This window comes from Phalacrocorax carbo, unplaced genomic scaffold, assembly GCF_963921805.1.
Source record: "Phalacrocorax carbo unplaced genomic scaffold, bPhaCar2.1 SCAFFOLD_56, whole genome shotgun sequence".
Classification (NCBI taxonomy): Eukaryota; Metazoa; Chordata; class Aves; order Suliformes; family Phalacrocoracidae; genus Phalacrocorax; species Phalacrocorax carbo.
The window spans coordinates 689,423-702,872 of record NW_026990375.1 but is presented as its reverse complement, the minus strand read 5'-3'; the positions used below and the strand labels follow the sequence as shown (position 1 = coordinate 702,872).

The following is a 13,450-nucleotide window of genomic DNA, read 5'->3' as shown; positions in this document are numbered from 1 at the left end:
GGAGGAGGGCGGGCACTCCTCTTCCCCCGTCGGCAATGGGAGCCGCGAGGACCCCCGCAGCAGACGATGGCCACTGGTCCGTGCGCGCGGCCATTGGCAGGGACCCTCTCTCCCTTCTGGAATTTTCCACCTCTTCCATTGGCTGTGTGCGATGCCAATCACGGGGGGTGGGTGGGAGAGGACACACGGTGGGTGGAGGCAGGAGTGGGCCCCCTGGCGGCGCGGAGGCCTCGCTGCCCCACGTGTCTCCTGGAGGGGCGAGGGGCGGGGCTTGTACCAAAAGTGGGCGGGGCTTGCACGAGGGAGGCGGGGCTTGTACGGGGATCCTGAGGTAGCCTCGGATTGGAGGGAGGTCAAAGGGGGGGGGGGGCACAGGGGGAGGGGCCAAGGATGGAGCAGCCGGATGCCTGGGTCCCTGGGGGGGGTGGGGGGGGGACAGGTGGGACACAGGCACGTGACCTTGACATGACCCCACACGCCCCTCCCCGTGACCTTCCCACAACCCCCGTGTGACCCTCCCCAAGTCCTCGTGCACCCCCCCGCCCCGTGAGCCCCCCCCCCGCATGACCACCATGTGCCACTCCCCCCCCACCCGACACCCCCACCCCACGGGGGGTGCGGGTGGGGGTGGGGGGGCCTGGTGCGGCAGGCCCCGGCACAGGCGCGGGCACCCCCCGCGTTGCACACGCGCGTGCGTGCAGCCCCCCGCCCCCCCGGCCCCCCCGCGCTGGAGGACCCAGGCGTCCGGGAAAGAGGCGCTGGAGGGAAAAGGAGCCGCTGGGTTTATTGGGGGGGGGGGGGTGTGGGGCGCCCCTCGGCCCTTTTGGGTCGATTTTTCCTGATTTTGGTCCTTTTCCCCCCAATTCCAATAGCTGGGGGCGGGGGGAGGGGTGAAGGCACCTCGAGGGGGGGGAGGGGGGCACTTTGATACGCCCCAGAGCCGCGGGGGGGCGGGGGGGTCCGGACACCTGGGTCCCCCCACACCCCCCAGCCCCTCTCCCCATGGCCTCTTGTCCAGGCCCAGAGGCTTCACGGGGGTCGTGGGCGTCCCAGACACCCGGGCTCGCCCCCCCCCGACCCATTCTTGCCCCAAATCCGCCTTTTCTCCCCCCGAAAGCAGTGGCGCCCAAAAAACACCTTTAAAAAAGCCCGAATGCCCACAAAAAGGAGGTGGGGGAGGGGAAGGGGGACCCCTCCTCCTCCCCCTCTCCGGAACCCCCAGGGGATCCCCCCAAATGTCCTCAAAATGGGGGGGGGTCCCCCGCCATGTCCCCGGGGGGGGGGTCCCCAACGCGGGGGGGGGCCCAGAAAGAGGGGACCCCCCCCCTCAGGATCCCCCACCCCCACCATGGGGCACCCGCCCCCCCCGGTACCCCCGAGCGCTGGGGGGGGGCAGCGGGGGGGGAGGGGGCGGCGGGGGCGGGGGGGGGAAGACAGTGCGGATGCCGCCCTCCTCGGAGGGCCGCAGGGGTCTTAGGGGCAACCCCCCGCCCCCGATTTTGGGGGGCGGCGGGGGAGCCCCCCCGCCTCCCCTCCTCCTCCTCCTCCTCCACCATCCCCCCAAGACCCCCAGGACCACCCCGGCCGCCGCCGCCGCCGCCCCCCCCGCCGCCGCCGCCGGGGGTAGTGGGGGGGGCGCGTCCCTTGGCGGGGGGGGTCCCGGTGATACGGCGGGGGTCTCGCCGCCAGCACGGGCCTGGGCGCAGAGCGGGGGGCTGGCGGCGACGCCGGGGGGGTCGAGGGCGGACAGACAGACGCGGTACGGGGCGCGGGGCTGTAGGGCCGTCACCACGTACTCCCCCCGCTCCCCCCGCACCAGCGTCTCCGTCACCGCCCCCCCGCCCGGCCGCAACCAGCTCAGGCGTAAGGACGCGCCGGGGGGGGCCGGGGGCCACCGGACCCTCAGAGACCCCCCCGGGGCCGCCTGCACCCACAGGCCGCCCGTTGACGTCGGGACCCCCGGCGATGCCGCCGCCGCCGCCGCCGCCGCCGTGCCGGGCACGGCCGCGACCCCGGGCGCCGAGGCGGCGGCTCCCGGGGCGGCGGCGGGGGGGTCGCAAGCATCCATCTCCCCCCTCAAGTCCCCCACCGCCAGCCCCCGCAGCCGCGCCGGCGCTTGGCACAGCAGCCCCTTGACCTCCAGCCGCGGCGGCGCCCGCCGGCGCAGCCAGTCCCGCAGCCAGGCCAGGTTGCAGCCGCAGAACCAGGGGTTGTTGCGCAGCCCCAGGTGGCTCAGGCTCCCCAGGTCGTCGAAGAGCCCCCGCGGCAGCGTCGTCAGGTTGTTGTCCGAGAGATCCAGCCGCTCCAGCGAGCGCATCCGCGCCAGGGCGCCGGCGGGGACGTGGCTGATGGCGTTGGCGGCCAGGGACAGGCGGCGCAGGCGGGCGCGGGGGAGGTTGGCCGGCGGCGCCGCCAGGGCGTTGCGCCCCAGGGAGAGCTCGCTGAGGTTGACCAGGCGGCTGAAGGTGTCGTCCGCCATCCGCTGGTTGGCCAAGAGGTTCCCGTCCAGCACCAGGCGCCGAAGCGCCGGCAAACCCTCGAAGGCGCGGAGCGGGATGGTGTGGATGCGGTTGTCGTCCAGCCGCAGCTCCTCCAGCGCCGGCGGCAGCCCCGGCGGGACGCTGCTGAGGTGATTCCGGGATAAAAACAGCAACCGCAAGCGGCGGTTTTCGGCAAAGGCGTCTTCCTCGATGCCGGCGGCCGAGACCGAGTTGTCGTCCAGGTGCAGGCGCTCGAGCAGCGGCGCCCGCGCCAGCGCCCGCCGGCACAAGCCCCGGACGTTGTTCTCCTGCAGGTGCAGCTCCCGCAGCGCCGGCGGCAGGTGCGCCGGCAGCTGCTCCAGGGCGTTGGCGTACAGGTACAGGACCTTTAACGCCGATAAGTGGCCCAAACGCGCCGGGATGCCGGCGTCGCCGATGCGGTTGTTTTGGAGGAAGAGGGTGGTCGCGCCGGGGGGGAGACCCTCGGGGACGGCCGTCAGGCCCCGGTCGTTGCAGTAGACGCGGCCGCCGGCGCAGCGGCAGACGGACGGACAGGCGGCGGCGGCGGCGGCGGCGGCGGCGACGGCGGCGACGACGGTCAGGGGGGGAGAGGGGAAAGGGGGGGGGCCGCCCCCCCGGAGGGCGGCCAGGGTGAAGGCTGTCAGGGCCCAGGTCGGGGGGGAGAGGGGGAGGAGGAGGAGGAGGAGGGGGGGGGCCATGAGGGGAAGGGGGTCCTGGTGGGGAGGGGAGAGGGGTAAGCAGGGGGTTGGCAGAGGACCCGGGTGTCTGGGCGCTGCATCTCCCCCGAGCCCCATATATAGGGCAGGGACCCCCCTCACCCCCCCCACGGGGGACCCAGGGGTCCAGGTGTTGCACCCCCCCAGCCCCATATATAGGGCAGGGACCCCCCTCACCCCCCCCACGGGGGACCCAGGGGTCCAGGTGTTGCACCCCCCCAGCCCCATATATAGGGCAGGGACCCCCTTCACCCCCCCACAGGGGACCCAGGGGTCCAGGTGTTGCACGCCCCCAGCCCCATATATAGGGCAGGAACCCCGCCCTAGCGTCCTCCAGCCCACCCCCCCATCAGGCATGGTACCCCCCCCAGCACTACCTATAGGGCGGGGCCGTCCCCCAGCCCTCCCAGCCCCCCCATAGGGGACCCAGCTGTTGGGGCGCAGGAACCCCACCCATCACCCCATACACGGGGCAGGGACCCCCCCCCAATCATAGGGGACCCAGGCGCCTGGCCGGGGGGCGGGTGGGTGGGTCCTACCTGGTGCGCTGCCTGGCGGTGGGGGTCCCGGGTCCTCGTGCAACGGCTCCTCGTGCGACGGGTCCTCGTGCGAGGCCGCTGCTACCGGCTCCGGTGCTCCATGGCCCCCCCCCCACCGGGGGGGCCGCTTGGGGTGGGGGGGGGGAGGGGTCGTGAGGCAGGAGGGCCCTCACGCGACACAACACGACCCCTTGCGTGACGCCCCCGTGCGACGCCCGCCGGGCCCCCTGCCCCGCTCCCCCGGGTGCTAATTACCGGCCCCACTAACGAAGTGCCCCTGATCAGCAGCAGCCCCTTGGGGACCCCCCCGGCCTCCCGTGCCCTGGCGTCACCCTTGCGTCAGCCCCTGCCGCGCACGAGGGGCCACGTGACCCGCCCCCCGGGAGGGGACCGAGGCATCCGGGTGATGCCCCCCCCCATCCCAGCCCCCCCCCCCCCAATAACCACCCCTCCCCCATCAGCACCGGACGCCTGGGCCCCTCCCCCGGCTGGAGCGCCCCTGGGTGCTGGGGGGGGGGGGAGGGGCCGGGGGACTTGGGGCGCTCCGGGAGGGGTCAGGAAGGTTTTGGGGGACCCAAGTGGGGGTCATGTGGGCAGGGGGTCGCTTCCCAGGATGCCCGGGGCCCTCCCCCCAGCTGGGGCATCCTTGGGTAGCGGGGGGGGGGGGCACTGGGGATTCGAGGGGGGGGGAGGGGGTTCGGGGAGGTTGGGGGGGTTGGGGGGTTGGGGGGGGTTGGGGGGGGTTGGGGTTCGGGGGGGTGGGGAGGGGGGTTGGGGGTTCGGGGGGGCTGGGGGGTGGGGGTTCGGGGAGGTGGGGGGGTTGGGGGTTCGGGGGGGTTGGGGGAGTCGGGGGCAGCCTCGCGGGGAAGGGGGTCAGCACCTCAAATGCTGGGCCCCCTCCCCTCTCCGTCCCGGACGCCTGGGTCCCTCCCCCCGGCTGGAGCATCTCGGGGTACCGGGGGGGTTTGGGGGGCTCCGGGGGGGCCTTGAGGAGTCTCATGGCGGGGGGACAGACCCCGGCCGCCTGGGTCCTTTCCCTCCCCCCGCCCCCGCCGGCCGCCTGGGCCCCTCCCCCCGGCCGGAGCATCCTTGGGTACCGGGGCGGGGGGGGGGGGGCGGTTTCGGGGGGCTCCGGGGGGCTCCGGGCGGGTGTCAGGGGGATTTGGGGAGGTCTTGCGGATGGGGGGGGGTCGCTCCGGTGGTAGCGGGGGAGGATGGGCCCGGGTCCCTGCCGCCCGGGTCCCTCCCGCGGGCTGGAGCATCACCGGTCGCGGGGCGGGGAGCGGGGGATGAAGCGGGGGGATGGGGGGAGGCTCTGGGGGGTCCTGGGGGGTGGGGGTGGGTCGAGGGAGGACGGGGGGAGGGCGCTTACCGGGGTCGGTACCGGCCGGCGCGGTCGGGCCCGGTGCTGGCGGCGGCGGCTGCGGGCGTGGGAAGGCGGCGGGGCGGGGGGGGGGATGGGGGGGGGGGGGGAGCGCCGCCTCCCGGTGCGGGGGGACCCGGGAGCGCGGGGGGGGGGGGGGGGGGGCGGCGGGGTTGGGACCGACCCCGGGAGGGCGGGGGGAGTCCGCAGGGGAGCAATCCGGGGGGCGGGGGGGGAAGGATGGACCCGGGAGGGCGGAGGGGGGGGGGAGTCCGGGGCGTACCTCCGGAGGGATGCGGGGGCTAAAAGCCCCCTTCCCCCCCCCCCCCCACTCGGGCCCCCGGTGCGGGGGGGTGCCTTACACGGGGCCTTGTGTAAGCACTTGCACGAGGGCTCGTGCCAGATGCCGCGGGGGCGCACGCAGGGGCTGGGGACTTGTGCCCCCCCGGTGCCCCCCCACGTGCTGTGCACGGGGTGGCCAGGCTTGCACGAGGATGGGGGGCACCCATCGCAGCACACCCCTTGCACGAGGACCCCTCGCACGAGGGTCCCCCTGCCGTGGCTCTCCCTGAGAGCCTTTGGCAAGTTGGGGGGTGGGGGGGGTGGCAGGGGAATTTGCCCCTGGGGGCAGCGTGGGGGTCCCTGGGGCAGCTGGGGGCCCTGGGGGGTGGGGGTCCCCCAGGAGGTGTTGCACAGCAGGAGGCGGGGGTGGTGCTCTGCAGCATCCTGGGGCAGGATGAGGCTCCCAACGGCCTGGGGGGGGGAGTGGGGGTGGGACCCCCGTGACCCCTCCCCCCAACTACCCCCCACCCCGGAGCATCAATTGTCCCCCAAGTGGGTCCCAGCAGCCACCCCAGACCCCCAACCGCTTCCCCCCGCCCCCCAATTACCCTTAAGGGGGGTCCCAAGTGCCCCCAAAGGGGTCTTGTGCCACCCTGCACCCCCAACTGCTCCCCCCACCGCTACCCCCTGACCCCCAGCCCCACCAAGAGGATCCCCAGTGCCCCCTCCCAGCCCCTCAAGTGCCCCCCAAGTGCCCCCAGCCACATCCCCCACCCACCCCACCCTTGCCCCAAATGCCAGGGTACCCCCAGCATGACCCTTCCCCCCCACCCCCCCAAATAAACGTGCACGGGGAGTGGGGGGCCACGTCTTTATTGGGGGGGGGGGGGGGGGCGGAGGAGGGGACTCGTGCGCGGCCGCACGAGGGCCCGCGTGGGGCCGTGCGAGGCCACACGAGGCGACAGGAGGCCACTCGAGGCACCCGCGGGCCCCGTGCGAAGCCCTGGCCCGACCCTGGGAAGCCGCGGGCCTGTGCGAGGCACCGGCGGCCTCGTGCGAGGCCTCGTGCGAGGCGGGGGCTCACTTGTAGAGGATGTCGTAGTGGCCGGGGCGGTAGAGGAGGCAGACGCGGGGCTGGGAGCCCTCGGGGAAGACGTGGGGGTTGGTTGCGCCGCCCTCCCCCCGGTCCATGTATTCCACCAGGATCGAGACGTGCAAGGCTCGTGCGAGGGCGATGATGTGGATGTGGTCGCTCTCCTTGCACATGGGTTCCACCTCCTGGCGGGGGAGAAAGGGGGCCGGGGGCTGCGTGAGGGGCACGGGAAGGGGGGCAGGCGGAGGCCGTGCGAGGGCGGGCAGTGCCACGCAAAGCTGCAGGACACACACACACGCGCGCGCGCGTGGGGGCCGACAGAGGCCACGCAGAGCCACGCCGGGGCCCTGGGGTGCGACGCGAGACCCGCGCGAGGGCGGCCCGAGACGCAAAGGCGCCCTGCGGAGGCCGCTGGGGCCCTGCAAGGGCTGCGTGAAGGCGCGCGGGGCGGCGGCGCGCGCCGCCTGCGGGGCCCTGCGAGGCGTGCGCGAGGCCTGACCTGCTGGCAGAACTCCTTGATGCTGCGGCCGCCCTCCAGGAACTGCTCGAAGAAGCGGCGGTGGCGCTGGAGGCAGCCGGAGGTCAGCAGGCGCAGGTACACCACCAGGTAGTCGGAGGTGCTGGGCTCGTTGAAGGCCGCCAGCAGCTCCGGCAGCGGCACGCGGCGCTCCACCCGCTCGATCAGCTCCATGAACTGCCGGGAACACGGGTGTCAGCGGGGCGACACGCGCCGTCGCGGGCTTACACGTGGGGTCACGGGGACCCCGTCCCTCCCCCGGGTCACCCGCGCCCCCACCGTGTTGTGGAAGTCTTCAATGGTGAACTCGGTGAAGCCCTGCGCCACCAGCTCCTCCTTGCTGCGGGCGGAGACCTCCTTGAACCTGGGGGGGGGGACATCCAGGCATTGGGGGAGGCACCCAGGGGTTCTGGTGGGGGACCAGGGCATGGGCAACCCGAGGGGTTGGGGCGGGACACACCCAGGGGGTCCCAGGCATCCCAGGGGGTCCCAGGCATCCCAGGGCGGACGTGGGGGGGCCAAGGGGGACCCAGAGGACTCAGGCGGGGGGCACCCAGGCGTCGGGGGGGAGCACCCAGGCGTGGCGCACCGCTGCAGCTCCTGCCCGTCCTCCAGCAGAGCCTCCAGGTGGGCGAAGCCGAAGGCGCGGTAGAAGCAGTTCCCGTCCGGCCGCGTCTTCCGGATGTAGGAATATTTCTGGAGCAGGTCCTGGGGAGGGGGTCAGATGGGGGGCGCAGGCCCTTTGAGGCTCCCAGTGCCAGACTGGTGCCCCAGGGCTGCTCCCAGTCCCAGACTGGTGCCCCTTTGAAGGCTCTTGGTGCCATAGTGGCACCCCAGACCTGCTCCCAGTACCAAACTGGTGACCTTTAAAGGCTCCCAGTGCCAGACTGGTGCCCCAGTGCTGTTCCCCATCCCATATTGGTGCCCTTTAAATGCTCCCAGGGCCATAGTGGCGCCCCAGACCTGCTCCCAGGGCCATAGTGGCGCCCCAGACCTGCTCCCAGGGCCATAGTGGCGCCCCAGACCTGCTCCCAGGGCCACACTGGTGCCCGAGGGCTGCTCCCAGGGCCACACTGGTGCCCGAGGGCTGCTCCCAGGGCCACACTGGTGCCTTAAAAGTGCTCCCGCTCCCACACCGATACCCCAGAGCTGCTGCTGGTGCCAAACTAGGGACCTTAAAAGGCTCCCAGTGTCACAGTGGTGCCCTAGAGGTGCTGCCAGTGCCACACTGGTGCCCACCTTGATCTTCTGCTGGTAGATGTGGTCGTCCTCAGCGTACTCTTTGTAAAGCACGGCCAGCTCCAGCCGCTCCGACACCAGTGGGTTCTGCACGGCGATCTGGGCCCCGGGGGGGGTCAGTGGTGGTGGGGGGACCCCTGAGGGGGAGGGGAGCGGTTTGGGGACCCCCGAGGAGGGGTTGGGGGGTGGGGAGAGGGGAGTTCCTCACCTCCTGCTGGATCCGGTCCTGCTGTGCCATGATAGCCTCATCGTAGGCCAGGCAATTCACCCCTGGGGGGAACACAGGAGCTCGGGGGGGGGGGGCCCGATTGCATGGGGGGTAAGGGGTGGCAGGACCCCGGGGAGATGCCCCTGGAGAGGATCACTGGGGTGCTGTGGAGGGGCTGGGGGGTACCATTGGGTGTCAGGGTGCCGGGGGAAGACTGTGGGGTGTTGGGGTGCTCTAGGGGACCTATAGGGGCGTGTTGAGGGGCCCTATAGGGGTACTGGGGTGCAACGGGGCTGTGGGGGCCATGGGGGGGCCCTACCGGGACACCAGGGGGCTCTATGGGGGTAATCGTGGGGCTGTGGGGGAGCCCTACGGGGGGAGCAGGGGGCTCTATGGGGGTGACCGGGAGCCTGTAGAGGGGCCCATAGGAGTACCGTGGGGCTGTGGGGGGGCGCTACGGGGGTAGCGGAGGCCCCCGTGGGTGGGAGCCGAGCCCCAGCGCCGGGTCTCCCGCGGGGCGCTGGGGCGGGGGGGGGGCCGGCCGGGCCGGGGACCCTCGGGGCGGTGCCGGGACGTCGCGGGGGGACCGGTGGGGGCGGCCCCGGTGGGGTCAAAGCAGGGTCTATCGGTACCGTCCGCGTCGCCGCCGAGAGGCTCCGGCTTCTGCTGAGGCTCCTCCGCCGCCATCGTCCGCCGCAGCCCCGCCCCGTACAGCACTTCCGGGTCACCGGACGCCGCCGGCAGCGCTTCCGGGTCAAAGACCGGCGCCGGGGGAAGCGCGTCGTGCCGTTGGCAACCGCCTCCTCCCTCCCCCGCGGTCTGTCCCGCCCCTAGCAACGGCCCGGGAGGGCAGGAGGCCCCGCCCATGGCCCCGCCCCTACCGACAGGCCCCGCCCCTAGCAACCACCCTAGGGGCTGGGCTGGGCAGGACCCCACCCCCTAGCAACAGGCACCGCCCCTAGCAACTCACCCAGCCTGGCTCAGCAACAGCCCACCCGTGCCCAGTCCCGGCCTAACACCCCCCAAACCCAACCCGTGCCCAGTCCCGGCCTAACGCCCCCCAAACCCAACCCGTGCCCAGTCCCGGCCCAACGCCCCCCAAACCCAACCCGTGCCCAGTCCCGGCCTAACGCCCCCCAAACCCAACCCGTGCCCAGTCCCGCCCCGCCTAACGCCCCCCAAACCCAACCCGTGCCCAGTCCCGGCCTAACGCCCCCCAAACCCAACCCGTGCCCAGTCCTGCCCCGCCTAACGCCCCCCAAACCCAACCCGTGCCCAGTCCCGGCCTAGCGCCACCCCAGACCCGAGCTGCAGCTCGCCATCAGCTGCTGCAGAGGAACTAAAGCCCGGCCCAGCCGGCGCGGGCTGCCGGGCACCGCGGCGGCTCTGCCCCACCCAGAGCAGCGGGGGGCCCCGGCCCCCCGGCCCCAGCACCGGCGGGTCCTGCTCCTGTCCAGGACCTCCCTTAGCGCCAGCGGGGTTTAAAAATGCCTTTCCATTTATACGCACCCCTCTGGGACCCCTTGTCCCCCCCCGGCCCCCCCGCGCCTGCAGCCCCCCGGAGCCGCCCCCGACCCCCCCGCGCCCCTCACCACCGCTCCGGCGGCGCTCTGTGGCTGTTACGGCTGTGCCGGGGTCCCGGGGCGAGTGACGGCGCTCGCCACGGTGCGGGGGGTTTAGTTCTGCTACAGCCTCGCATCCGGGATTCCCAACCTGCAACACCCATTTATAGTTGTTCTGGGACATACTGGGATCTACTGGGACGTACTGGGATGTACTGGGAGGGAACTGGAATATACTGGGATGTTCTGGGAGGGAACTGGGACATAGTGGGATGGACCGAGATGTACTGGGAGGGAATTGGGGGAGGGGGGATCCGTGCGGGGCTTTTGGGGGAGGGGGGATCCGTGCGGGGCTTTGGGGGGGGGAGGGGGGATCCGTGCGGGGCTTTGGGGGAGGATCTGTGAGGGATCTGGGGGTCCGTGAGGAATCTGGGAGCTCCCCCAGAGGCCTCGGGGCTCTGTGCTCGTGTATTGCAGCATCACGAGGGGTTTTGGGGGTCTGTAAGTAGCTCTAGAGGATCCGTGCGGGGTTTGGGGGCTCCCTGAGAGGTTTTGGGGGCCCATGGACATACATTGCAGCGTCACTAGGGGATTTGGAGGTCTGTAAGTGGATCCAGAAGGACTCTGAGGGGTCTGTGCGGGACGTGGGGGTCCCTGAGGGGGTTTTGGGTTCTGGGGGCAGGTCTGGAGCACCCTGCAGCGCGGCTGGGGTTGTCCTGCAGGTCTTCGGGGTGGGGGGGGGGGGCTGCGCTGAGAGCTTTGGGGTGAATCGCTGTATTTTGGGGGGCCCTCTGGTTTCCCCGGGGCCGTCTGTGCGTTTTGGGCGGAATAAAGGAAACCTCTGTTTTTCCCCTCTCTCCTCCGACAGGCTTTCGGCTGCTGGGACCCGCCCGAGCGCCGCCGGGCCCGTGCGGGGGGTCCTGGCGGGGCCCCGCCCCTTCGGGGGCGGGGACAAGGAGGCCGAGGGGGCGGATCCAGAGGTGAGCAGTGGGGGGCGGGGCGGGTGGGGCTGCCCCGGGCTCCCTCCGAGGGGGGTTTCGGGGACCCCCGCCCACCCCCACGCCTGTCCCCGCCCCGCAGGCGCAGCTGGGCGCCGTCACCGCGCCCGGGTCCCTCCTGCAGCACGTGCTGCACTTCCGGGAGGCGGGGCCGGTGCCCTGCCCCCCCCTCCCCCCCGCCCCCGCGCTGGCGGCGCTGGCCCGCAGCCCCCCCGGCAGCCGCGTCTGGGACGCCCTGCTCGCCTCCCCCGCCGCGCCCGCCGCGCCCGCCGCCGCCGCCTCCGCAAGCTCAAGGTGAGGGGGCCCCGAACGCCCCGCCCCCGCCCCCAACGCCCCGCCCCGTGACAGCGCGTCCCCGCCCCCCGCAGGGTCACTTCCTCTCGCTGGCGTGTCACCGCAACGGCAGCCGCGTCCTCGACGCTGTCTGGGCCTCGGCCTCCGCCCCCGCCCGCGCCGCCATCGCCGAGGAGCTGGGTGAGCAATCGGGGGGTGACGGGGGGACCCGGTGTCTGGGCCCCGCCCTAACGCCCCTCCCCGCCCCCCGCAGCATCCCAGCGCAACGCCCTGCAGCACGACCCCCACGGCCGGGGCGTGGCCCGGACCCTTGCCCTCGACCTCTTCCTCCGCCGCCGCCGCCTGTGGGAGCAGCTACAGGCGGCCCCTGACCGCCGCCGGGGGCTCCTGGGACCCCTCCTGGAGGACTGACGCATGCCCAGGGGCACAGAGCGGCGTCCCGGGTGACAGAGAGGCGCCCTCCTGGATGACCATGGGCCACAGAGAGGAGGAGCAGGCACAGAGCGTCCCCTGCGTTTCAGCAGCTCAGATGCTCTACGGAGAACCGTGAAGACCCAGGTGCCACTCTGGCTCTTCTGCCCACCCGTCTTGTCTGCTCCGGATCACCAGACCACAGAGTCATTGGAGGGCTGCTGGCTAGAAAGGCTCCTGCATCTGTACCACAGAGCTGCTGGAGGACTGGAGACCGGAGAGGCCGGCTGCAGAGCCCTTCCTGCTGTGAGCACCATGGAGTTCTCTAAGGGGCGGAGGCGATGCTCTGGTAGCTCTTGCCCAAGCCTTGTCTGCTCCCGCCCTCCCAACTCCTGTTTTTGCACATGAATCGGTGGCTTTTTTCACATTTCTCCTGTTTTTTGGGGGAGGAGGGGGCGGGTCCTGGTCCCTCAGCCCCTCCACCTCCCTGCAGCGCCTCGTTGCCCCCCACTGCGACCATTTTGTCGCAGGGTGGGGCCCTCCAAGCCGCGTCCGGTGGGTTCCCCCCCTTTTAATGGGAGGTGTTGGTTGGGGGAAAAACCCCTCACTCTCCACGGCTGTCCCGTCCTCCGCCAGCACCAGTGTCACGAGCGGCCCCAGGCTCAGCGCCTCCCCCGCCTGCCCCCAGGGAGGGCAATTAGGGGGGTCCTGGGGGCATTTTTGGGACCCCCCCCAGGGCAGGTCCGAGGACCCCGGGCATGAGGGGGTGATCCAGGGGTAGTCAATGGGAGGACTGGGGTGTTGTGGGGATAATGGGGGTGGAGGGTGTTTGGGGTCCCAAGGGGTAATTGAAGGCGAGGGATTGCTGGGGGGTTTTGGGGAGTGGGGGCCTGTTGGGGTGTTTGGGTTGAGTGGGGACACCATGAGAGAGCACTGGGGGCAATTATGGGGGTCCGAGGTGTGATTATGGGGCCGCCCTGGGGACAAGCACACGCCATGGGGGGGAAACTAGAAAGCTGGGGGATCCTTGGGTTTTGAAGGTCCTGGGGGGTCCCAGCCCTTCACCTGCTGCTGCAGCTCCTGCAGGCTGGTGGCCACCACCCCCCGGGGCCGCCCCCGGCGCCGGTTGTACACCCAGAAGGGCCAGGGCTGAGGGGCTGGGGTGGGCCAGGCCTGACGGGCCACTGCCCTGGGGGTGGTGTGGGGTAGGAATGGGGCTGCCCTGGCTGGGCCAGCCCCCCTCCCATCCCTGTGTCCCCCAATCCATGAGCCAGCCACCCCTGTGGCCCCCCGCCCGCAATGTGTTGGCCCCCATAACCAACATGGCAGCCCCCATAGCCCCCCATAACCAACATGGTGGCCCCCCCAGCCAAGACAGTGGCTCCCCATAGGCCCCACAGCCACGACGGCAGCCCCGGTAGCCCCTCACAGCCAAGAAGGTGACCCCACAGCCCCCCCAGCCGACACAGCAGCCCCCACAGCCAAGATGGTGGCCCTCCTGTAGCCCCCCAACCACCATGGCAGCCCCCACAACCAACACAGTAGTCCCCCCAGCCAATGTGGCAGCCCCTGTAGCCCCTCACAGCCAAGATGATGGCCCCCCTGTAGCCCCCCACAACCACCATGGCGGCCCCCGCAGCCCCCATAGCGAGCCCAGCAGCCTCACCGCAGCATGTCCACCATGGGGTGAGGGGGGTAAAGTCCAAACTCTGCCGGGCGGGGCCGGG

At 72.3% G+C, this 13,450-nt stretch overlaps 3 protein-coding genes across 3 annotated transcripts; 1 reads left to right on the top strand and 2 right to left on the bottom strand.

The window, feature by feature from the left end:
- Positions 1-590: 590 nt before the first annotated feature.
- LOC135311066 (leucine-rich repeat transmembrane protein FLRT1-like) lies at positions 591-5,207 on the bottom strand. The gene is made up of 3 exons (XM_064440221.1): positions 5,129-5,207; positions 3,757-3,883; positions 591-3,214 (listed from the first exon to the last, which is right to left on the bottom strand). The coding sequence occupies exon 3, from the start codon at positions 3,197-3,199 to the stop codon at positions 1,328-1,330; it is 1,872 nt and encodes a 623-aa protein (XP_064296291.1). The 5' UTR covers positions 3,200-3,214; positions 3,757-3,883; positions 5,129-5,207; the 3' UTR covers positions 591-1,327.
- Positions 5,208-6,258: 1,051 nt separating this feature from the next.
- On the bottom strand, positions 6,259-10,186 carry LOC135311067 (ubiquitin thioesterase OTUB1-like). Its single transcript, XM_064440222.1, has 8 exons — positions 10,051-10,186; positions 9,091-9,204; positions 8,459-8,520; positions 8,251-8,349; positions 7,601-7,719; positions 7,291-7,375; positions 6,994-7,188; positions 6,259-6,679 (listed from the first exon to the last, which is right to left on the bottom strand). The coding sequence occupies exons 2-8, from the start codon at positions 9,143-9,145 to the stop codon at positions 6,482-6,484; spliced, it is 813 nt and encodes a 270-aa protein (XP_064296292.1). The 5' UTR covers positions 9,146-9,204; positions 10,051-10,186; the 3' UTR covers positions 6,259-6,481.
- Positions 10,187-10,582: 396 nt separating this feature from the next.
- LOC135311070 (protein enabled homolog) lies at positions 10,583-12,148 on the top strand. Its single transcript, XM_064440224.1, has 5 exons — positions 10,583-10,619; positions 10,855-11,000; positions 11,101-11,312; positions 11,387-11,492; positions 11,566-12,148. Exons 1-5 carry the CDS (start codon positions 10,583-10,585, stop codon positions 11,860-11,862), a joined length of 798 nt encoding a protein of 265 aa, XP_064296294.1. The 3' UTR covers positions 11,863-12,148.
- The last annotated feature ends 1,302 nt before the right edge of the window (positions 12,149-13,450 follow it).